The following is a 24,287-nucleotide window of genomic DNA, read 5'->3' on the forward strand; positions in this document are numbered from 1 at the left end:
AGAGTACTTTTTGTGCCACTAACGTGTTTGAGAAATTTATAGTATTACTGTCATCACATATTCCTTTTATTTCATTTAATATTTCACCTTCCGGTCCTGCATGGGCTGAGAGGATTGCTGTACGCATGTCTGTACGTATGCATATAGCTCACAGCCCCTTCCTGCCCGAACATGTTGGAGGCCTTTGGAAGCAGACAACAGCAACTTCAGCCTGAATCATTTCTTTCAATTGTGGACAAGCTGCCAAAAAGCTTGAGTAAGAGCGGAGTCCTGCTGAGGTGGGGCGGGGCGTGGCGCTGGGCTGGCACAGTGGGCGTGGCGGTGCTGCCCAGGTGAGCCACCACTGCTTCTGCCCAGACACGGTCGCCTCCACATCTAGGTGTTTGTGCTCCTCGCTTGCCTGTTACTTTTCCACGCATTTTCCAGGATAACTGTGACTCCAGGTAAGCAAGGTGGGGTAGCAGGGCTGGTGACTTCCTTTTTCAGGAAAATTCATAAAAATCATTATTTGAACTGATTTGAGACGGTGAACAAAATGGACATAAAGGGGCTGTGTTCAAAGATGGGCTGTCGGATTGAGTACTGTCGCCTCTCATCCCCCATACTGGCAATATTTTCAGCTCCCAATCCTTTGGGCACCATATAGGGAGTAAAATCACTTAACCGTACAAGGTAAGAATATGAAGAAGTCACATGGCTCAGAGGTTTTGGTGGTAGAGGGGTGCAACGATGATTCACGGAGGAGAAAATACTTCTGAGGACATTTTCAGGCCTACCTTGGAACTCAGAATGAATTTTGCAATGCTAGTTTCAGAAAGGGTATGGCACCCACAAACTGGGAAAGTTTAGAAGTATTGGTGTGTCTGGTTGGCTCTTCTCCCTGGCTGACATTGTAAGGCTGAGATTTAGGCACCTGGACTGCCCTTCTTTTTGGCATTTTTAAGCATCAGATCACTGTTTATCTACTTGCAACTATATTCGTCTAAGTGGAAATTATTCTGCCTCCAGTTTTCTGGGTTTCAGCATAGCTTGGACAAATAAATTGGGCTTAAATTGGGCTGCTTGTAGTTTTTTACTTATATGCTGTATGCTTTTATTTATGGCTTCATTTAAGCATATCATACAAAAAACCAACATGCCAGGCTATTCCAGAGACTCATAATCAGATCCTCAGAGCTGGGGCCTCTTAGACATGTTTCAGCCCAGCCCCCTCATTTTGTAGATGAGGAGTGGAGCTCACAGGGGTGACATGGTGCCCAAAGTCACACCGCCTGTAAGTGGCACTGCTGAGACCGAATCAGGCTTTCAGGCTTGCAGCTTGGGATGTTTCCACAACACCATGGGTTCTGTTACCATCTTTTTCACCCACTACATCTCCTGAGAGGTTTTCAATAATGGGTTCCAAACCTCAGTCCCCGCCAGTTAGTGTAAGTGTTTGATGAGTTCCTTCATGGGTGGAGATGAAGCCTGTCTGAGGAAAGGAGTCTCCAAAGGAAATGAGTCAGCAGGTTTATATCTTTGCTTCCTAACACCTTGAATTGTGCCACTTCAATCCCTCTAGGTTGCGGACTGACTTTGGGGCTATGCAGTCTCAGCAATTTGGGGCATTCTGGTGTGGCTGAGTCTGGCTGTAAGTTTACTGCTTGCAACAGTGGGCTGGGTCAGTGGTCAAGGTCAGGTTTCTAAAGAGACAGGAGCAGCTATGATGCTTCAGAGCAAAGCAGACGCCCCCCTGCCATGGGAAATTAAAGCAATTAATCTCATCACTAATAGCTGTATTGTACTTTCTTGCCCACAAAGCACTTTTCATATACATTGATTCACTTAATCACTTCGTTTAGTCCTCATATTCTTTCACATTGCAGAAACTACAAAATATCTTGTTTTCTTAATCCTGTACATCCTTTGCTCCTCAAAGACTTAGAACGTAGACAACGGAGGTTGTGTTTTTTTTGGCATTCCATTACTGATATTATAATAGGCAAGGTTTCTCATGGCATTCTCTAAGGACTAGTTATACTAAATACTTGAGAAATGTTTTTCACCATGTCTCTCCATCTTTAAAATGAGGCAGGCTAGGCTAAGTAATATCTACAATACTCTCATACAGCAAAAAGGTAGTTTTTTTTTCTCTTTTTTTTGAGACGGAGTCTTGCTCTGTCACCCAGGCTGGAGTGCAGTGGCACGATCTTGGCTCACTGCAACCTCAGCCTCCCATGTTCAAGTGATTTTTCTGCCTCAGCCTCCCAAGTAGCTGGGATGACAGGCACGTGCCGCCACGCCACTCCCGGCTAATTTCTGTATTTTTAGTAGACATAGGGTTTCACCATGTTGGCCAGGCTGGTCTTGAACTCCTGACCTCAAGTGATCCGCCCACCTTGGCCTCCCATAGTGCTGGGATTACAGGCGTGAACCACTGTGCCTAGCCAAAAGTTAGTTTTTAAGGGATGAAAAAACTATGTTCATAGCTCTGTTTAAATATGCACACCCATGATGTGTGGTTGAAGAGTGTGGTTGATGGTCTACAAGTAAAATGAACATATATTGTTCAAATCAGGATATGTTTGAGAGTAAATTGGGCACTGTTATTAATGTCAAGATAACAAACATAAACCAGGATTGTCCCAGGCAAAATGGGATACATAGCAAACCTATCCACAGGACATTTTTTTTTCACCCAAATGGTCTAAAGACAAAAAATTTGAGGGCCATTGGCTCAGATGCATAAAAATCTTAGGAAATCTTTATACAAAGACCAGTGACAAGCTATAAGTCTAGAGAAGTGAGCACAGCCCCTACCCCCAGCCCAGTACATGTGTCTCTATTCATTGGGGCCACTTGCAGTCTCTGAATTGGGTCAGTTCTCGCTGTCCTGCATTTTTGCAAGGCTAACTTCTACTTATCCTGTAGGACTCAACTTTAGTGTGACTTACTCCATTGTCACTGTCTCTCAGAAGGTGTCACTGAGGCTTCTAGTATGGGGGAGTCTGTCACTGCTGGGGATCCCATAGTGACTTGTGTACTCATCAAAACACAACATTCATCATGCCACTAACTGACAACTCCTTGGAGGCAGGGGCCATGTCGTGTTCACCTTTGTTTTCTTTTTTTTTTTTTTTTTTTTTTTTTTTTTTTTTTTTTTTTTTTTGAGACGGAGTCTCGCTCTGTCACCCGGGCTGGAGTGCTGTGGCTGGATCTCAGCTCACTGCAAGCTCCGCCTCCCGGGTTTACGCCTTTCTCCTGCCTCAGCCTCCCGAGTAGCTGGGACTACAGGCGCCGCTACCTCGCCCGGCTAGTTTTTTGTATTTTTTAGTAGAGACGGGGTTTCACTGTGTTAGCCAGGATGGTCTCGATCTCCTGACCTCGTGATCCGCCCGCCTCGGCCTCCCAAAGTGCTGGGATTACAGGCTTGAGCCACCGCGCCCGGCCGACCTTTGTTTTCTTAATGCCTACCCTGACACACATTAGGTACTCAGTTAATACTTATTAGGTGAAAGCAACATCATACCAAGGGTTTACAACGTAAGTGCCAGAAAGGGAACAACGGCTTCTTCAAGTAGAAAAATCATAGGGAAGAAGTTTTGTGACGACTAAACAAACCATGCAGGATATGTTGATGTCTTCAAGAGAGACTTCAGGACATGTGAGATTTTTGGAACTCGAGAGACTTCTGAGAGAACAAAGGCCAGCAAAGATGCAATTACCAAGAAAGCAGGTGGTAAGGTGTGGCGGGGAAGTGCCAGGCTGGGAGCTAGAAGCAATGAATTCTAGGTCTGGTTTTGCCACTCTCACTCCCTGCGTGGGTGGCCTGGGAGACTCACTTCATCTTTGTCTGCCTCACTTTTCTCATCTGTAAAACGAAGAGGTGTGGCCAGCCTAGATCCTCTCCAAGATCTTGTCCCACTTTCAAGGTTTATAATTTAGCACAGATTGTGAAAGCAAGCTACTTGGAAATAAGTTCTTAAAACTGCATTTGTATTACTACTTAAACTTCCATCTCACTGTTCTATGGTTAAAATAAAGTTCCTTTTTAAACTTTTAAGTGCCTGAAAATGTAGCGTTTTCTACATTGCAACTATAAATGAAGTTCTCCTTGTTAAAATGGTTACAGGGTTTTCACAGAAATGGAAGAAGACCCTTGTGACAAGGCAGTAAAATGGAACAAAATTTGTAGCAATTTTAGCACTTTCAAAAGAAGTCATTAGGCACATAAATTTACCATACAGGAATTGCTAATCTCTACTCTGGTACTTACAATTTTTATAGCATTCGATCATGCAAAATGGTCTGTGTAGAAGTTTGTATTTTTTCCGGGGCATGTATTGCTAACATTGCTGAGGTTTGTTTAAATGCTTTGATTGTCTTGCAACACAGTCATGTGGCAATTGTGGCCAAAGTCATCTTTTGAGCTACTTCAGACCAGATCAACTTTATAGAGTTTTTAGGTCACTTGGGACTAATCACAGAACCACTGATCAGATTTACCAGGAAATATTTGATTGATTACTGAGTGAGTGATTTTTTGCCACTACAACCATTTCCATGTACAGACCTTTCCTGTTTCCTTTGGCCAGCATCAAACAACGCTGTTGCGGCTGGGACCACAGATACTAAGGGCTGTGTGACCTTCCCAGAAATGAAGGATAATTTTCTAAAAAAGGAACCAGTCAGCATAGGAACAGGAAGGCAGATCTCTTTGTGTTCATGCACTGATGAAAGCAACATCATACCAAGAGTTTACAACATAAGTGGCAGAAAGGGAACAATGGCTTCTTCAAGTAGGAAAATCATAGGGAAGAAGTTTTGTGTCGATTAAACAAACCATGCAGATATGTTGTTATCTTCAATGCACTGAGGATTAGCACGCAAAGGAAGGGACTCACTCAAGGGGAAGGTCTGCTGGTGGTGAGGCAGCCCCGGAGATGTTAGGATGTCAGGTGTGCATCGATTCACATCTCCAACAGGGACCTGGATTGCAACAGAGCATTAATTGTATTGTGTAATTAACCACACTAAAAGCCACAATGATCTTGTATCCACAATCATTTAGACTAAATATATCTCAGAATGTTATGATGAGTGAATAATGCTTTAGTTGAACAAAATGGTAAAATGAACATCTCCTCACCCTTTGATCCACTTCTAAGATCCATTTGTAGGTGTTTGCAGCCAAACTCCCTCAGCAGATTAATTTAAGATCTTAAACACCATTTTTCTATACAAAGGAAATCACTAGAATATAGTTTGTTATTGACTATGCAAAATTATTCTAGCTTCTCTTGGAGGATAATAAATACATGCTGGGAGGAACTACTTGTGTTTGTTAAAGCAGTTTGTGTGTTTTCATATTATTATCAGTGTGATTAGCTCTCAACTTGTGGAAGTGTTAAGAAGCTTGCAGGGATATGGGTTTAGGCTTCTCTATTTGCTGAAGAAATAACTCATTACTTATTGTACATGTTGAGTTTATTAATATTAATTTTGCTGCGGAAGGAAGTCAGGTTTCCTATTCTGAAAGTCTGTCCACCGATTTCCCAAACCTTTTGTGAAGTTTGTTTATATTTTCCCAGTGGTGGGCACACTGGGTGAAACACTCCACAGGCTTTCATTTTTGCCTCAGTATACTCTGCTGACCTCAGTATACACCTCATGCCAGTCACCTTTCCCTGGGGTGTGATGTCATCTGTTGGCCCTCGCCCCTGCCCTGAGGGGAGAAGGAGTAAGGTTGTGGGCTTTAAAGAAAAGTGAGAGGCCCACCTGACTTCAGGGAGCCTCATGGTATATTTGCAATGGGAACACTGGCCTGAGTGCATGACTGTATTTATCAGGGACATATGGAGAAGGAGGAAGCCCGTGGAGATGACCAGTGAGCATGAGCAGAGTCAACCAAACAGATTTTTTTTTTTTTTTATAATGAACTCGCTTTTTCAGACTCCGAGATATAATGATTTTAGCCCATTCTACACACAAGCCATATATCCCATAAAAAGGAGAATTCTGAAGACATGTTTAAAGACCAGGAGTCCTCTCCTCCATCTTATTCTCACGTCTTTGCATTCTGAATTTGTGTCCAGGTATAAGGTGCAAACTGCAATCCTATTCCTCATGCCTTTGACTCTTAACATGTTTGGGAACTGGCCAAAGGGAGTCCTCTATCTTAAGCAGTGGAGCTTCCTTTCTGATGCCAGGGTTCAGGTCCTACCTGAAGACCTTCAATGTCACATTCGGCCCCTGTGTCTGTGTGCATGTGCCTGAGGCTTTGGGGGAACACTTCGAGTTTAATCCCTGTACTGCTCACCCAGGGGTAGTAATATCGATTGATTTCCCTTAGAAACATGCTCAGTGTACTCTATATACTTCACCTCAGTATACTCTGATGACCTCAGTATACACCCAATGCCAGTCACCTTTCCCTGAGGTGTGATGTCAGCTGTCGGCCCTCGCCCCTGCCCTGAGGGGAGAAGGAGTAAGGTTGTGGACTTTAAAGAAAAGTGAGAGGCCCACCTGACTTCAGGGGGTCTCATGGTATATTTTGCAATGGGAACACTGGGCTGAGTGCACAGCTTAGGCAGAGCCTCAGGAGTCCATGTAGTTCAACTCTGCTCCCAGAAAGGGAAGCCCTGACTGCCTGAATTTACCTAACTCTCTTTGGAGTCTATCAGTAACTACTAGACTAAATAGGTAGGTAGATCTTTATTAGAACAGTGAAGCTTTTAAAATCTGAGGACCCCGTTACACTCTTAAAAATTATTGAGGACCCCAAATAACTGTTTCTTTAAAAATATGTAGATTATATCTACTATTATTTACCAAACTAGAAATTAAAACCAGACACATTTTGAAATGTTCATTTACTAATTTATTAAAATAATATAACCATTAAATGCTAATATGAATAATATATATATATTTTAATATATATACTATTTATTTTTATTTAAATTTTTAAAATTTCAATTGCTTTAGGGGTACAAGTGGTTTTTGGTTACACTGACGGATTGTACAGTGGTGAAGTCTAGGATTTTAATGTATCCATCACCCAAGTAGTGTACATTGCACCCAACAATATATTTTTTTAATACTTTAAGTTCTAGGGTACATGTGCACAACATGCAGGTTTGTTACATATGTATACATGTGCCATGTTGGTGTGCTGCACCCATTAAATCGTCATTTACATTAGGTATATCTCCTAATGCTATCCCTCCCCGCCCCCTCCCCACAATAGGACCCGGTGTGTGATGATCCCCTTTCTGTGTCCAGGTGATCTCATTGTTCAATTCCCACCTATGAGTAAGAACATGCGGTATTTGGTTTTCTGTTCTTGCGATAGTTTGCTGAGAATGATGGTTTCCAGCTGCATCCACGTCCAGTGAAAAAATATGAGAAGAGTGATGTATGAGAAGAGTGATATGGTTTTTCATTTTTGCAAATCTCCTTAATATTTGGCTTAATAGAAGGGATGTCATATAGCCTCTGGAAAACTCCACTGTCTATTAGAGATTGAGAATGATAATGTCTTAGTATTATTATGAGAATAGTTTTAATCTCATGGACCTGCTGAAAGGGTGTTAGGGACTGCCAGGAGTCAAGACACAACACTTTGGAAATTGCCGTGTTAGAATTAAAGAGCTCTGAGATGTGACAAGATGCCTAGTTGCTGCTATATCCACTGTACCAGGCTACATATTTTGAAGTTGTTCTCTCTTTTCTTTAACTCCTATATTACTGATTATACCACTCACATGTCTTGGGCAACTCTGTATTCTAGTTATTGGTCTACATATCTGCCCAAAGAGACTGTGAGCTTAGAGGAGGAGGAGGTCCACTGATTCTTGTAACACTCTGGGTAGTGTCTTACACACAGATGCGTATTATGAACACAAACAATAACTGCTGCTGTTTAGTAAGTATTGTTATGTGCTGGGGGTCCTGCAAAGGCATTACTTACTCTAAGGGTTTTCTAGCACTTCTATCACAAAGCACCACAAGCCAAGCAGCTTAAAGCAACATAAGTTTTATTCACCCCCAGGCTAGGAGGCCAGTAGTTTGAAATGACGATGTCGGCAGGGTCATTCTGTCTCTGAAGGCTCCAGGGGAGAATGTTCCATGACTTTCTCTTGGTTTCTGGTGTTGCCAGCAGTTCTTAGCATTCTTTGGCTTGTGGAAGCATCCCTCCAATCTCTGCCTCCTTTGCCGTACGGCATGTCCTTCACACAGGTGAAGACATTTGTGTCTTCACATCTGCCCTCTGTGTATTGTTTCTGTGTCTCTTCTCTTATTCCTTTAAGGACACCAGTCGTATTGGATGAGTGCTCACCTAACTCCAGTGTGACTTCATCTTAACTAACGATGTATTAGATAAGATATAGGAAATACCCTGTTTCCACATAAGGTCACATTCACAGGTAATGGGGATTAGGACTTAACATATCTTTTTTGGGGACACAAGTCAGCCCATAACACTTACTAAATATGAAACTGAACCATGCAAAACTGCTGCAATTCGACTGTTTTTGTTTCATAAAAATTTTAACTTTGTAGTTTAACTGAAATCCTAATGGAAAAAATACGTGATAAATAAAACCAACTGATGTTGATTACTGCTGTCAACTTTTCTGACATATGCTGGAGAAGAGGTGTGACCACTGGGCTCCCGACAACGGTCACAGTGGCTAAGCAGGCCCAAGACTGCAGAGTCGAGGCAGAGCTGCCACAGAGGACCTCATATGCCTTCGGACATTTGCCTGGAAGTTTCTTCACAACTGATCTTACTTTTGAATTTACAGAAAGTTCCTTGTTTCTTCTGAGATCATTACTTTGTTTAAATAGAATTCTTTTAGTGTTGGCAGAATGCAGGTGAGAAGACGTTAAAGATGCTTTAGAAATTAACCTCTCCCTTGTCCTTGCTTCCAGGCCCACAATGGATGCCCTGCAACTAGCAAATTCGGCTTTTGCTGTTGATCTGTTCAAACAACTATGTGAAAAGGAGCCATTAGGCAATGTCCTCTTCTCTCCCATCTGTCTCTCCACCTCTCTGTCACTTGCTCAAGTGGGTGCTAAAGGTGACACTGCAAATGAAATTGGACAGGTAAGCCCCAAACTTTGTTTCTACTTTAAGTGGGAATACAGTTATTAGAACCCACAGGCAGTGCCTATGGAAAAAAGGAATGGAGACTTTGTGTTCAGAATTGGTCAAGATTCAGAGTTGTGCCATTCCAGGACTCCCTTAATCTTTTTTTTTTTTTTTTTTTTGAGACGGAGTCTTGCTCTGTCACCCAGGCTGGAGCGCAGTGGCCAGATCTCAGCTCACTGCAAGCTCTGCCTCCCGGGTTCACGCCATTCTCCTGCCTCAGCCTCCCGAGTAGCTGGGACTACAGGCGCCCGCCACCTCGCCCGGGTAGTTTTTTTTTTTGTATTTTTAGTAGAGACGGGGTTTCACCGTGTTAGCCAGGATGGTCTCGATCTCCTGACCTCGTGATCCGCCCGTCTCGGCCTCCCAAAGTGCTGGGATTACAGGCTTGAGCCACCGCGCCCGGCCCTTTTTTTTTTTTTTTGAGACAGGGTCCCACTACTGTCACCCAGGCTGGAGTGCAGTGGTGCGATCTCGGCTCACTGCAGCTTCCAGGTTCAAGTGATTGTTGTACCTCAGCCTTCCAAGTATGTGGGACAACAGGCACCTGCCACCATGCCCAGCTAATTTTTGTATTTTTAGTAGAGATGGGGCTTCACCATGTGGCCAGGCTGGTCTCGAACTCCTGACCTCAGGTGATCCGCCTGCCTCGGCCTCCCAAAGTGCTGGGATTACAGCCTTCTTAATCTGTTTTTAAATGTGAAAGCTCACTTGTAGGTAATGCAACTCACATTTGGGACAGGCACCAGGCTGTGATGGAGAACCTGGAGATCTGCTGGGTAATCACAGTTTTTTTCACTTTGACTTATGACATTTTGAATTTACAATGGGTTGAGATGTAACCTCATCATAAATCAATGAGCATCTGTATCATTATAGGGTTTCTTTCTGGCTATGGTTGATTATCTAGCTTTGTCAAGTTCTTAGACCTTCAAATGAGATGATTTTCCTGATTGTTCCATTTTAAGTCCTCATGTACTTTTAGATAATAAGTGAATGTTCTCCTAAGTATGTTTCATTATTACTCTTATGTTAATCATTCTAGGTTCAACAGAATTTCTTTCCTATTAGCTCACAAGCATTTAAAAAGGGAACACCTGATTGTATTCATATGTGCCCAGAAAGTATGGCCCATAAGAGTTATTTAGGTCAGGATGAAGAATTTGCACTTGGGACTTGAAGCAGCCTCACTACTGTGAAGAGGAGATGTCTCTTCTTATCGAGCCTCATCTCTGAACTGCACAACTCGACTATCCCTACCCAATCTCCCATTCCTCATTTCTCATCTACCGTTAGAGAAAGGCTAGAGAAAGAGAACTTCCTGGTAGTAGGTCTGTTCCTCAATAATTCCTCAAGATCTTCTCTGTACATGCAACTGGTTCCCCAGCAATAGTTACCTGGGCTCTTTAATTTTCTGGTCTCCTCCATCCGTCTTTGGGCATGAGAGTTACGCACTGTCTGGGACCAGCCCATATGACCCTGCAATGCTGAGGCTATGTAATTCACTGGCGCAATGTGCCGGTTTGGCGGCGTTCGTTATCTGGGTTGTGGAATCAGGCCATGACCATTAAGAGTTATGGAGTGAGGAGGGTATCATCTTATGCTGACATTACATGTTGTGGTGCTGCAAGGCAGAAAAGATGCTGGACTATTGGTTGGAACAAAAAAAAGAGTTAGGAACAAAACACAATGATTTAAGCCCTCCAAATGACAGTATCCTGGTTTTAAATAGCTTACAATATTATTACAAGAATAATAATTAACAGCTTGAATCCATATAATACTTTAGGTGTTTTATATGTAAGTAATCCTCATAAGAACTGAGGAAAGCAGGTATTCTCAGCCCATTTTACAGAGAGGAAAGGAGGCTCTGAAAAGTTGGAGAAGATTCTCTGAAGAGTTGGAGAAGAGTTGGTGAAGGCTTGGATTCACAGGCAGGGCCGTCTGACTCCAGCCCACCCAGGGCAGCCCACCATTTGTTGTAGCTGCCCATCAGAAATGACACACCTTTTACCTGGCATTTGCTAAACCACCCAGAGGCACTAGACAGACTCTGGCTAGAGGCACTTGTCCTGAAATCTGATTCCTGCCTGATGATGGTCTCTCTTGGTATTAATCTCTCTCTTCTGGTCTCTAAATTGGATAGAAATTATAACCCAGCTTCATCTTTCTCCAAGTTTGGAAATCTTTCTGTGTGAGTATTAAGGGCATCACTTTGAAGAAAGAACAAATATTCCTGATAGTTGATTTGGAAGAGTACCTTTATGGTAGTGTTTCTCAGTGGGGACAACTTGTTCTCCCCTTCCCACTCTGGGGACATCTGGCCATGTCTGGAGACATTTTGGGTTGTCACAAATAGGGGAAGGATGCCTCTGGCATCTAGTAGGTCAGAGATGCTGCTAAGCTTCCTGCAGTACCCAGGACAGCCCCACAAAGACTCATCCAGCCTGAATGTCAATAGCACTGAGGTTGAGGAGTCTTGCTTTAGGGGAACTGGGCAGGAGGATTCTGTATGCCCAAGGACATTGGTCATTATCACGTGTCCAATTCAGTGACGCACCATTCAGAGGTAATGCTTTTCGGGTAATGGATTTTTCTCTTAACAGGTTCTTCATTTTGAAAATGTCAAAGATGTGCCCTTTGGATTTCAAACAGTAACATCGGATGTCAACAAACTTAGTTCCTTTTACTCACTGAAACTAATCAAGCGGCTCTACGTAGACAAATCTCTGAATCTTTCTACAGTAAGTTGTTTAAAGCAGGTAGCAAGACTTAACTTTTTACAGAGTGGTATTTTCATGCTGTTAGACCTATAACTTTTTTTCAGTGAAATTCATTTCTAGGAGGTTCACTTGTGATTTGAGGCTTAAAATAAATAAATCCTAGTGGAGAGGTTAGGAGTATAGTGGGAGTCAATTGCAGTCACATCTTCTAACTCAAAATATAGAGAAGCTTATGGGCTTTCCTTTTCCCTCTCAAATAAATCTTACCCTTCCTGTTAGCTTCCTCTGAGAGAATGGAGAACAGAGTAATTAACTCTAATAAATGTAGCTCCATAGACAAGGAGTGTAAGACAGCTCATGATTTAAACTTCTTTCTCCTTAAAGAGCAGGGCATATGGCCTGGAACAATGTTTTAAGCTCTCCACCTCATTTGTTATGCACACAAAGTTCTGATGTTTCTGAAAATCAGTAAGAAAAATAATAACTATGAATTCACAATTTTCATCAGTCACAAATTAGTTTCGTTGTGCTGGGCTGGTCAGATGGGGATCTCCACAGGCAGTTCCGGTTATTTAAGTTTAGCCATTGCTCTAAGGAATCGTACAAACAACACTATGGTACCCAATGTTGTAATATTTTAAAAATCTGTATTTGAAACACAGACAGTATTCTAGACTACATGGAGGTTCCCTCCGTACTTCAGTAACACAGAGTTGACTTAGTTCCTGTTTGGATGGTCAGAATTTCAAGCTTTCCAAATCTAAAAGCTAGACTACCAGTTTTTAAATATTTTACCATGATTTTGCAACTTTCTGCAGTAGGTATTTTTGTGGTTAAGATCTTTTGAGGACATGGGTTACTAGACATTGTGAGTATATTTTTTGTTGCTTAAAGATACATATAACAACCATTTTTATTCCAACAATCATTGGAAGCATTTAAAAAAAAAAAAAAACACTGAGATGTGAGTTGAAACCTGAGCATACAAAATTTGTAGAAGCTCCCTAAGTGATCATTAAGGAGACAACACATTTTTATTGCTGGCAGTGAGGACAATGGAGGCTCTGCTTCATCTGGCTGAGGCTTTCGAATGTTTTCAGGTGATATTGGTTCTCTCAGTCAATGGTGACAGTCAGTCCCAAGGCTGATTTGCAATTAACTGAAGCTAAGTTAATTGACTAAGGCTGAAGCTGCTCTGAAGCAATTCAAGAAGCCCTGTGCTTGGAAGTGAACTGACATAACATTGAATCAAGTTATATTTAGTTTGGTTGAACTTCCATGCAACATCTGGAATGATCTTAATCAGACTAGGAGTTGTAAAGTTTTGTTTTGTTTTTTTTCCTTTGAGATGGAGTCTTGCTCTGTTGCCCAGGCTGGGGTGCAGTGGCATGATCTTGACTCATTACAAAAGATTTTTTAAGACTGCTTTCCATTGCTCCTGCTAGGTGCACAGCATCTGCAAATTTACTGAAGGTCCAAACACGTGTGGTCTGTGGAGGATCTCTCGCATCACAACTATCTGGGTGTTAAAAGGGCAAGTTCTCGAGGCCCTTTTAACACCCAGGTAGTTCTGATTGTCATGGCGGGAATGGGGTTTAGGGTTGCACATTTTAAATAAGCATTAGAGTAATAAGTCCTGCTATGTTCTCTACAGCACTGTGTTTCCAACCTTAATTTGCAGATGGCATACCTGGAAGTTTTGTTAAAATGCATTCTGATTCAGTATGTCTAGGGTGGGGTCTGAGATTCTTCACTTCTAACAAGGTCTCAGGTGATGCTGTACACCACCTTGGACCACAGTTTGAGTAGCAAGGGTCTACAGGATATTTATTTAGTTCAGCAAAGACAAGAGTTTTCTGTTCATAATTCTCTTTTTTATACATTTCCTATATTCTAATATATATATGTATCTGTAGACATACAACATTTTCATGATTCTGAAATTAGAACCCGTAAGAGAATTGGGTATATGTAACATAGTGTTTCTTTTGTTTTCCTCAAAGCTGATATTAAACTGATAGATGCATTTAATAACTGAAATTATCTTATAATTCAAAAAAAGAAACATTCAATACAAAGAATTTCACTGACTTCTACATGAGGTTTCAATTCATATAGTGTTACCAATTTTGAAAGCGTACATATAGCAGTTGATATTTAATAATCCTTTTGTTAGAAGAGAATAACAATGCAATAGCTTGAGTACAGACTCTGATTTTATGAACTGCATGTTTTTCAGGAGTTCATCAGCTCTACGAAGAGACCCTATGCAAAGGAATTGGAAACTGTTGACTTCAAAGATAAATTGGAAGAAACGAAAGGTCAGATCAACAACTCAATTAAGGATCTCACAGATGGCAAGTACCCTTTAATTGTTCTGCTATCAATCACCAAGTAAACAGGGCCTTCCATCTCATAAATGCTTGCTCCAGGCATAAAAAAAAACATCTGGAGGATTCTCTGGATGTTTTTACTACACAAGCTAAATTCTTTCCCTTCCAGCCATGTAAACAACTTGGATTTCTGGGCATTTCTTGTATCATCTCATCACTTGGTAGAAACTGTTGGTGCTTCAGTGTTAGTCTACTTTGTCTTGCTCTCTGACGAGCTGTCACAGGCCCTAGTGGAATCCTAGATGTGCCTCTAACAAAGTATGACTTTGGGTCAATGATGAGGCCATTTTTCAGTCTGGAAATAGAAGAATTGGATTATAACTTCATGATCCCCGAGGCCCCTTTCAGCTGACAAATTTTGCAAATTTGTTAAGGAAAAAGGGACATAGGCAACATACGTATAAGAAAAACAAACCAGCCGGGCGCGGTGGCTCACGCCTGTAATCCCAGCCCTTTGGGAGGCCAAGGTGGAGGGATCACGACGTCAGGAGATCGAGACCATCCTGGGTAACACAGTGAAACCCCCGTCTCTACTAAAAATACGAAAAATTAGCCGGGCGTGGTGGCCGGCGCCTGTAGTCCCAGCTTTCGGGAGGCTGAGGCAGGAGAATGGCGTGAACCCGCGAGGCGGAGCTTGCAGTGAGCCGAGATCGCGCAGGGGCGACAGAGCAAGACTCCGTCTTAAAAAAAAAAGAAAAGAAAAAGAAAAAAAAAAAAAGAAAACCAAACCAAACCAAACTGTAGCATCAGCCTTTCCGCGGTGCCGCAGCTCCCCATGCTGGTCGCTCCTCTGATAGCCCCGGGGTCCAAGAAGCTCCTAACCGGTTCTTTCTCCGGCTCAGTGCTTCTTCTAGGCGTCTCCCTCGTCGGACTCCTCGTTCCTCCCTTAAAATTCCCGGTGAGTTGTCTTCCCTGCTGGAAAAGAATTAGGGTTATGATGATTTTGAGGGCAAGTCAGTGACTTTGTCCCCCTTCCCAGTGAATATATTCATAACTGCATCTGGAGAGACCCGTTGGGAGGCCGAATCTAGTCATGAAAGAATGAAGCCTAGGCAGTCGCCGCTGTCTAGGGAGGGGTACACTTCCGGGGTAAGGGAGACCCACTTCCTGTGAGAATGACTAGCGCCCCCAGCTGCTCTCTCTCTGTACTGACTGAGAAAGTTCTAACGGGACAGTAACTGCAGGATGAGAACATGGAAAGAACAGGGTTTCTGGAGTCATTCAGCACCTAGGTTCAAATCCAGACACTGGTACTTCCTAACTGATATTTGGACACAAAGCTTCAATTTACGGAACTGTAAAATGGGGCACATGTTACCTGATTTAATTTTTTAAATTGTATTATATTGTAATTTATTTCAATAGGTTTTGGGGAACAGGTGGTTTTTGGTTACATGGATAAGCTCTTTAGTGGTTACTTCTGAGATTTTGGTGTACCCATCACCCAAGCAGTGTACACTGTATGCAATGTGTAGTCTTCTATCCCTCACCTCCTTCTAGGTGAGCCACCGGGCCCGGCCTTTCTTCTTTCTTTCTTTCTTTCTTTCTTTCTTTCTTTCTTTCTTTCTTTCTTTCTTTCTTTTCTTTCTTTTTCTTTTTCTTTCTTTCTTCTTTTTCTTCTTTCTTTCTTTCTTTTCTTTCTTTCTTTCTTTCTTTCTTTCTTTCTTCTTTCTTTCTTTTCTTTCTTTCTTTCTTTCTTTCTTCTTTCTTCTTTCTTTCTTTCTTTCTTTCTTCTTCTTTCTTTCTTTCTTTCTTTCTTTCCTCCTTCTTCCTTCCTTCCTTCCTTCCTTCCTTTCCTTCCTTCCTTCTTTCATTTTTCTTTCTCTCTCTCTTCTCTTTCTTTTCTTTCTTTCTTCTTCTTCCTTCTTCTTCCTTCTTCTTTCTTCTTCTTCTTCTTCTTCTTCTTTCGTTCTTTCTTTATTTCTTTCTTCTTTCTTTTTCTTTCTTTCTTTCTTTCTTTCTTTCTTTTTCTTTCTTTCTTTCTTTCTTTCTTTCTTTCTTTCTTCTTTTTGAGATAGAATGTTGCTCTGTTGCCCAGGCTGAAGTGCAGTGGCACGATCTTGGTTTACTGTAACCTCCACCTCCCAGGTTCAAGGGGTTCTCCTGTCTCAGCCTCCCGAATAGCTGGGACTACAGGTGCGTGCTACCATGCCCAGCTAATTTTTGTATTTTTAGTAGAGACGGGGTTTCACCCTGTTGGCCAGGCTGGTCTCAAACTCCTGACCTCAGGTGATCTGCCTGCCTCAGCCTTCCAAAGTGCTGAGATTACAGGTGTAAGCCACCGCATCCAGCCATGAAAAGACTTCTGAATTTGAAATAGGAGGCTCAGGATTGAAGTTGAAGCTCTGTCGTTTACTGGCTCCCGTGCTTCTTTATTCTTCAGGTTTCTTCAGTAATACAATATATATTCAACATATTATATGGCATTGGCAGGACCAGTTACATAATTTGCATGGTCCAGGGCAAAAGTAAAATTGCTGGGCCTCTTGTTTAAATATTTATTAAGAATTTTGAGATGGCGACAGCTGAACATTAAACCAAGAGCAGGGCCCTTCACACAGGGGTCACAGGCCTGTAAAGTGGGCCCTGAACATTGGTCTGAAAATTGGAGATTAGGTAAATGAAAACCTTTTATAAAAAACCTGTGGGCGAGGCCGGGCACAGTGGCTCACGCCTGTAATCCCAGTACGTTGGGAGGCCAAGGCAGGCAGATCATGACGTCAGGAGATCGAGACCATCCTGGCTAACACGGTGAAGCCCCGTCTCTACTAAAAAATACAAAAAAACTAGCCAGGCGAGGTGGCGGGCGCCTGTAGTCCCAGCTACTTGGGAGACTGAGGCAGGAGAATCGCAGAAACCCGGGAGGCAGAGCTTGCAGTGAGCCAAGATCCGGCCACTGCACTCCAGCCTGGGCGACAAAGCAAGACTCCATCTCAAACAAACAAACAAACAAACAAACAAAAAAACACCTGTGGGTTATTCAAATGTGAGGAGTTCTTTTTATTAAGGGATCACTTCCCTTGAATTGTTTTGGCTGTTGAGATTTAGCTTTGTTAATAATTGCAATTGTGATTGAGCCCCATGGTGATTACAGTTGACCTTGAGTCAATCAGCCTGTCTGCAAGGAGTGCAATTGAGGGAGTGGACGGAGAGCTGTGGGGTGAAGGGGAGAACCTTCAGACATGCTTTCCAGCTGAGGAAACTAGAACAGTTCCTTGGCCTCTCTGAGCCTCTGTTTACTGCACTGTAAAATGGAGATAATGATCTTTGCCTTATAGGATGATTGTGAAAAGAGTGAGATAATATATGTGAAATTCTGGCATTAAGAAAGTGATTACGTATTTTCATTCAAGAGCACAGGCTTTGGAGTCAGAAAGAGCTGGCTTTGGATCCTGAATCCACCCTCGTTTATATATCATCCTTGGAAAGTGAGTTATCATCACTGAGTCTCAGCTTCCTCATTCATAAAGCAGGAAGAAATACATATTATGTGTATCAAATAGCTTGTATACTGCTTGACACAGAATAAGCATTCAGAGTGGTAGCTGTGTTTTCCTTATTTCTCTTCCTTTCTTCCTCCTCCTTCATTCTCCTCTCCCAACCTCTTTGGTAGATCTGGTTGTGTCAAGGTAGAAGGAGAGAAAAGAGTCCTTCTGAAATGTGATGGCTGGAATTACCAGGTCTTACATGGTGTGACTTCATGAAGTGGTAAATACTCAGCGAATATGCATGTGAATTTCAGATGTAGGTTGGAAGAATAATTCTGCTACTTGTGTTTTCCTAAAATTGTTGCAGGCCACTTTGAGAACATTTTAGCTGACAACAGTGTGAACGACCAGACCAAAATCCTTGTGGTTAATGCCGCCTACTTTGTTGGCAAGTGGATGAAGAAATTTCCTGAATCAGAGACAAAAGAATGTCCTTTCAGAGTCAACAAGGTATGTGGGGCAGTATGTAGCAATAAAAGGAGCCCAATTATAGATGTGAAAAATTATAGGGACAGAGCGGGGCATAAATCCATTCCAATGAGGAACCTGAAGGCACGGTTGGCAAAGTGCCTTTCCTGAGATGAACAGCTGGAAGGTAAGTGGTACAAAAAGAGCCAGAATCCAGAGGCCCTCCCTCCTCTTCTCCAGAATGTCTTCAAAGATCTGAGCTAAGTGAAACTTTATAGAATTTATAACCCAGCGAGGAAAGCTAAGTCACTGGGTGAAAAATAGCTACAAACATCTGAGAACTTTAGCAGAAAAGGAAAAGACCAAACTCTGTTATCAGAGTACTTTGGATTATCATGAAACCTTGACATCTAGGAATCTTGTTCCCGATTAACTTCTCTATCATCCCATTTTCTTATCTGTTGATAGTGAAGTATATTGTTCTGGGATTTTAATTTATAATTTATAAGATGCTTTGATGGCTGGGCGTGGTGGCTCACACCTGTAATCCCATGACTTTGGGAGGCCGAAGCGGGCAGACCACCTGAGGTCAGGAGTTGGAGAACAGCCTGGCCAACATGGTGAAACCCTGTCGCTACTAAAAATACAAAAATTAGCTGGGCATGGTCGTGGGTGCCTGTAATCCCAGCTATATGGGAGGCTGAGGCAGGATAATCACTTGACCCTGGGAGGCAGAGGTTGCAGTCAGCTGAGACTGCACCACTGCACTCCAGCCTGGGCAACAAGAATGAAACTCCATCTCAAGAAAAACAAACAAACAAAAAAACCCAGATGCTTTGAGGCACTTGTTGGCTGTGAAAAAACAAAGTATAGCTTACTCATTGGCATCACTGGAAGTCATTATGGGAAGAATTAAGAGCCTGTTTTGCAGGCCAGTCTCATTAATACTGTTGAAGTAAATATGTTAAAATAATTAATAGAGGGTGGGTGCAGTGGCTCATGCCTGTAATTCCAGCACTTTGGGAAGCCGAGGCAGGCAGATTACAAGGTCGGGAGTTTGAGACTAGCCTGACCAACATGGTAAAACCCCATCTCTACTAAAAGTACAAAGATTAGCCGGGCATGGTGGCATGTGCCTATAATCCCAGCTACTTAGGGGGCTGAGACAGGAGAATGGCTTGAACCCAGGAGGCAGAGGTTGCAGTGAGCTGAGATCATGCCACTGCACTCCAGCCTGGGTGACAGAGTGAGATTCCATCTCAAAAAAAAAAAAAAAAAAAAAAAAAGAAATAGGTCAAGTACCTCTTTTGTAAATGAGGCCAAGACCAAGGAACTGAGGCTGGAAATTTGACCCATTTTATTGGAAAACCCAGAGATCTCTATGATGATGTGATGTGGTCTCCTTGTGTGGGATCTGGCTTGTTAGACTGGAAGCAGAACTTCAGTTAGTACAATACTTAAAGGTAGCTTAGTTACCTTGTAGCTCCTATGCATCAGTTCTAGTTTTCATGCTTCTCCCAGTACTTAGAGTACCTAGAATCAATATCTTGTTTTTGCCAAATATAGTAGCACCTTCTTAATGCTAGCATCCATGAGGAAAAGTCCTGCAAGATACAATCTACACCTGGGTTAGCTGAATGGCTTCCATTACTCTTTCTTTCTTTGTTCCCATGGAATTTTTATTCATACTCCCCTCTGTCCCCTCCCAGAATATGCTTTGCACAGTGAAATCTGTTTGCTTATATAGATCCCCTACTAGTGCATGGGATTTTTAAGGTAGGGACAATGCCTTATTCATCTCAGTGTCTACAATTTCTGGCCAAGTCCCTAACACATCAGTAGGTGCTCAGCAAATTTGTTGAATGATCAGTCCCTAAGGGTCAGTTTGTTTAAACAATCAGTAGCAGACAAAACCTGACCTTCCTGAGCTTGGCTTCCCAACTGCAGTGGTCTTCTCAAAACTGACTGCAGGGACAGGATTGACCCTGCACACAAGAGGTCTGTCTGAGATTCTAGAGACACACTTTAGGCTCTTCACACTCTTGTGTTTTGCACACACAGGTCCTTGAGTTTTAAACATGGCTTTTTGACCTTCTCAGTGTTGTCTTTTATCTGGAGTGGAAGTGCAACGTGACTTTACCCAGCCTCTACTGTGAGTTAGGGAGGGGTGTTGGCCCCACTGGCCCTGATGGCATCCACACACCCTTTGTTGTCATGGAGTGACCCCTCTGACTCCTTTGATCAGTGATTGGCTCTCCTCCCTGGCAAGGGCTGGCAAAGGGTTCCTGACTCTGTTTAAGTGAAATCTGAAACAGGTTGCCAATGGTGCCTCTCACCAAGGCCCCGAGCCAGCCTGTATAAGGAATACCATGAAAATGTTGCAATAGTCAATGAGTAGAATGTGGACTTTTGTGTCAACCACACTAAGGGTTGTACTTTTTTCATTAAGAAAGTATTAATATGTGTTTTTTTGAGAAGGGAGAAAGAATGTGTGCTATTCCTTTATTCTTGCTGTTAAATCATAAAGCTAGGTTATATAAGATCCTGGAAACTCAGCCTTTATGAACAGAATTAATAAGAGTTTGAAATGTCATTGATCTCTCAGTGGATTCCCTTGATAAAGCAATAAAATGCTATTCACAACTGCATGAGGCTACAGCCTTCTTTTGAATGCCGATGCTATTACTTCTCCTTTGTTTTCTTTGAATTGCTTTGTCAGCCCTTGAACTTTTTGAGTGACATTACTAAACCTTTTTTCATGTCCTGTAGTGTCTCCGGTAAGGGTTAAATTGGTGAAGCTATATTATTAAAAGTTTAGTACTTATTCTGATAAATATATCATCCATACATATCTATATTAATATATATGTTGTATTATATTTTCTGGGATAGATAGTCTTTATTTGGTCCTCTTTTCAGAAGATACGTCTCAACATGTGTTCCAGAAAATAAAGTACCCATAGTCAGTGCTGATAAGTGAAATTGATGACAGTTTTTGGAGGCTACAACTATGTGCACATTCAGAAACTATTAGCAGTCTAACCTTTTGGGGATTTTTTTTTTTTTGAGATGGAGTCTTGCTCTGTCGCCCAGGCTGGAGCACAGTGGTGCAATCTCTGCTCACTGCAAGCTCCACCTCCCGGGTTCACGCCATTCTCCTGCCTCAGCCTCCCAAGTAGCTGGGACTACAGGTACCCACCACCACGCCTGGCGAATTTTTTGTATTTTTAGTAGAGATGAGGTTTCACCATGGTCTCGATCTCTTGATCTCGTGATCCGCCTGCCGGCCCTGTTGGAGATTTTTAGACAAATTTCTTTAGGAGTAATATATTTTAAGACAATATCCTCTTTAGGAGAAATAAAGGGAAGAATTATCTGTTAACTTCCAAAGTAGTATGTTTTCCTATAATTCTGTTTCTGATTACACATAGAGTTGAAGTCTTCCATTATTTATCAGCCAGATATTCAGTGAGCACTACAAGCTGGGATAGAAGTGAGCACTACAAGCTGGGATAGAAAATAAGACTTAGTTTCTGCCTTGGCTGTATTCTAGTTGGGGTTGGAAGTGGAAAGACAATCACTAGATAATATTTCTAACACTGTGGCAAGTGCTAAAATAGAGGTATATACAAAAGTAAAATAAATAAGGTTTAACTGTGCTTGAGAGAGGGATTGGGGAAGGTTCAGCTTAGTATTTAAAGATACCAGATGCAAGTTTACTGGAGTATTATCCTTGCAGGCTTAGTATGAGGCTTGAAATTTCTTCCCAAAGAGATTTAGTTAACAGGCAAATATCCCATGGGAGGTATACGTCAATAGGTTATACTACATTGCTGTCAGTCTTTTACATCTTAGTGTGAATTCCTTCAGGAAATCAGTCATCTCTGGAGCAGAGACAGGAGGCCAGGTGTTAATAGGGGCAAAGAGAAGAGAAGGCCTGGGCAGTGCTTGGAGATAAAGACTTGAGTGATCAGACCTTTCCATGGGCTCCCTTTAAGAAGAACAGGGCGAGGCCAGGTGCAGTGGCTCAAGCCTGTAATCCCAGCACTTTGGGAGGCCGAGACGGGTGGATCACAAGGTCAGGAGATCGAGACCATCCTGGCTAACCCAGTGAAACCCCGTCTCTACTGAAAAATACAAAAAACTAGCCAGGCGAGGTGGCGGGCGCCTATAGTCCCAGCTACTTGGGAGGCTGAGGCAGGAGAATGGCGTGAACCCGAAAGGCGGAGCTTGCAGTGAGCTGAGATCCAGCCACTACACTCCAGTTTGGGCAACAGAGCGAGACTCCGTCTCAAAAAAAAAAAAAGAAGAAGAACAGGGCGAGACCAAGGGCTAAAGTTGGGAGAGTGAAAAAATGCAGACCACGGGGGCATTACTTATTTCTCCAGCTCTGATATGCTGCTTTACTAGCGGTCTAATTAGGCCTGTATCTGCCTCCTTCTTGAATAGCCCAGAGAATTAATCTAAACAGCCTTCCTACAGCAACTCCCCACTTTAGGTGGCCAAACAGGAGTTCTAGACCAGTGTTGTCTCCTGGGACATTGACACAGCAGCCAAGTTGATTGGTGCTGGGGCAGACACAGTTGGTGTGGCTGGTTCAGGGACTGGCATTGGAACGGTGTTTGGCAGCTTGGTCATTGGCTATGCCAGGAACCCGTCTCTCAAGCAGCAGCTCTTCTCCTATGCCATTCTGGGCTTTGCCCTGTCTAAGGCCATGGGGCTGTTCTGTTTAATGGTCGCCTTCCATATCCTCTTTACCATGTGAGGCTCTGTGGGGGTCACCTGCCTGTCCCTGCTGCTGCAACTCTACACCATTCCTGGTGCTGGGGTATGCTAAGCTTTATCATTGAACACGTTTCTGGAAAAAAAAAAAAAAAAAAAAGAGCAGGGCATACAGTGGAGCTCAAAGGGACTTAGAGATAATTTTAAAAAGACTTAGAGATAATTTTAAAGAAAGTTTTCCTTTTTAAAAATTATGCAATACTCCAAGCATTCAGAAAATGACAGAGAATAATAAAACAAACACCCATATACTGATCAATCATCTTTTTGAACTTCATATTTTGCCTTAATTATTTCAGAATTTTAAAGAAAAAATATAAGAACAGTTGCACTGCTTTGTATGTATCCCTTCACTGCTCACTCCACTGTCCTGTTCCTCCTTCTTCCTCCCCAGTGGTAACCATTATTCTGAATTTACAATTTCTTCATTCTACTGACAAGAATACTGAGGCCTAGAGAGATGGAGTGACTTGCTCAAGGCCACAGAATCTGTTTATGTCACATTTGGGACTAAAAACCAAGGTTCTTATCTTCAATCCAGACTTTGTTCGTTAGCTCGGATCTGAGTAGGTGGCAATATAGCGGGGAGTGGGCAATTCAAACCAAGACAAACAGAGAGGTCACAACAAATACTGTTTTGTTCTGCTATATGCTAAGTTTGTTGTTGTTATTGTTCTGTTTTGTTTTGAGACAGAGTCTCGCTCTGTTGCCCAGGCTGGAGTGAGTGCAGTGGTGCGATCTTGGCTCATACCAATTTCTGGCTCCCAGGTTCAAGCAATTCTCCTACCTCAGTTTCCCAAGTAGCTGGGATTACAAGCTTGTGCCACCATGCCTGGCTGATTTTTGTATTTTTTAGTAGAGATAAGGTTTCACTATGTTGGCCAGGCTGGTCTCGAACTCCTGACCTCAAGTGGTCTCCCAAAGTGCAGGATTACAGGCGTGAGGCACCACGCCCAGTCAGTTTTTGAAATTAGGTATTTTATTAGGAAAAGCCATATGAATGGTTATGTGGGTTTGCAGTAGAATTTACTTTCAAGTCAGCTCCACCAGGAATAGTTTAAAGATCTCATAGGCATCTGTAATGAATAACAAACATTGCCTGTATTTTCAGCCATACAGTCTTATTTTTAAGGTTTGATCTATGCAAACACAGTCTTATATATAGTTTCTGTAATGTGTAACATGTAGATTATAAAGTATATGAATAACTTTTCAAAGGAACACAAACTCTTCACAGGACAGTCTCTGGTTTGGGTGCTATACAGTTTGGATCTCGGTGGATGATGAATTACAAGCCATAATAATCTGACACTATGTCAAGAGCAAATTTGTGTGTGTATATATGTATATATGTACATAT

The 24,287-nt window shown here is 42.3% G+C and overlaps 1 protein-coding gene and 1 pseudogene across 1 annotated transcript in view; both read left to right on the forward strand.

Moving 5' to 3' along the window:
- The first annotated feature begins 308 nt into the window (after window positions 1-308).
- Window positions 309-24,287, forward strand: part of SERPINB5 (serpin family B member 5) — a 28,211-nt gene continuing 4,232 nt past the window's right edge. The window contains exons 1-5 of the mRNA XM_010388801.2: window positions 309-443; window positions 8,917-9,091; window positions 11,740-11,877; window positions 14,096-14,213; window positions 18,045-18,187. Of these exons, the coding sequence (XP_010387103.1) occupies window positions 8,924-9,091; window positions 11,740-11,877; window positions 14,096-14,213; window positions 18,045-18,187 (567 nt within the window). The 5' untranslated portion in view covers window positions 309-443; window positions 8,917-8,923. The remainder of the gene's footprint in view (window positions 444-8,916; window positions 9,092-11,739; window positions 11,878-14,095; window positions 14,214-18,044; window positions 18,188-24,287) is intronic.
- On the forward strand, window positions 22,477-22,910 carry LOC104682258 (annotated as a pseudogene).

Source organism: Rhinopithecus roxellana, chromosome 21 (assembly GCF_007565055.1).
Source record: "Rhinopithecus roxellana isolate Shanxi Qingling chromosome 21, ASM756505v1, whole genome shotgun sequence".
Classification (NCBI taxonomy): Eukaryota; Metazoa; Chordata; class Mammalia; order Primates; family Cercopithecidae; genus Rhinopithecus; species Rhinopithecus roxellana.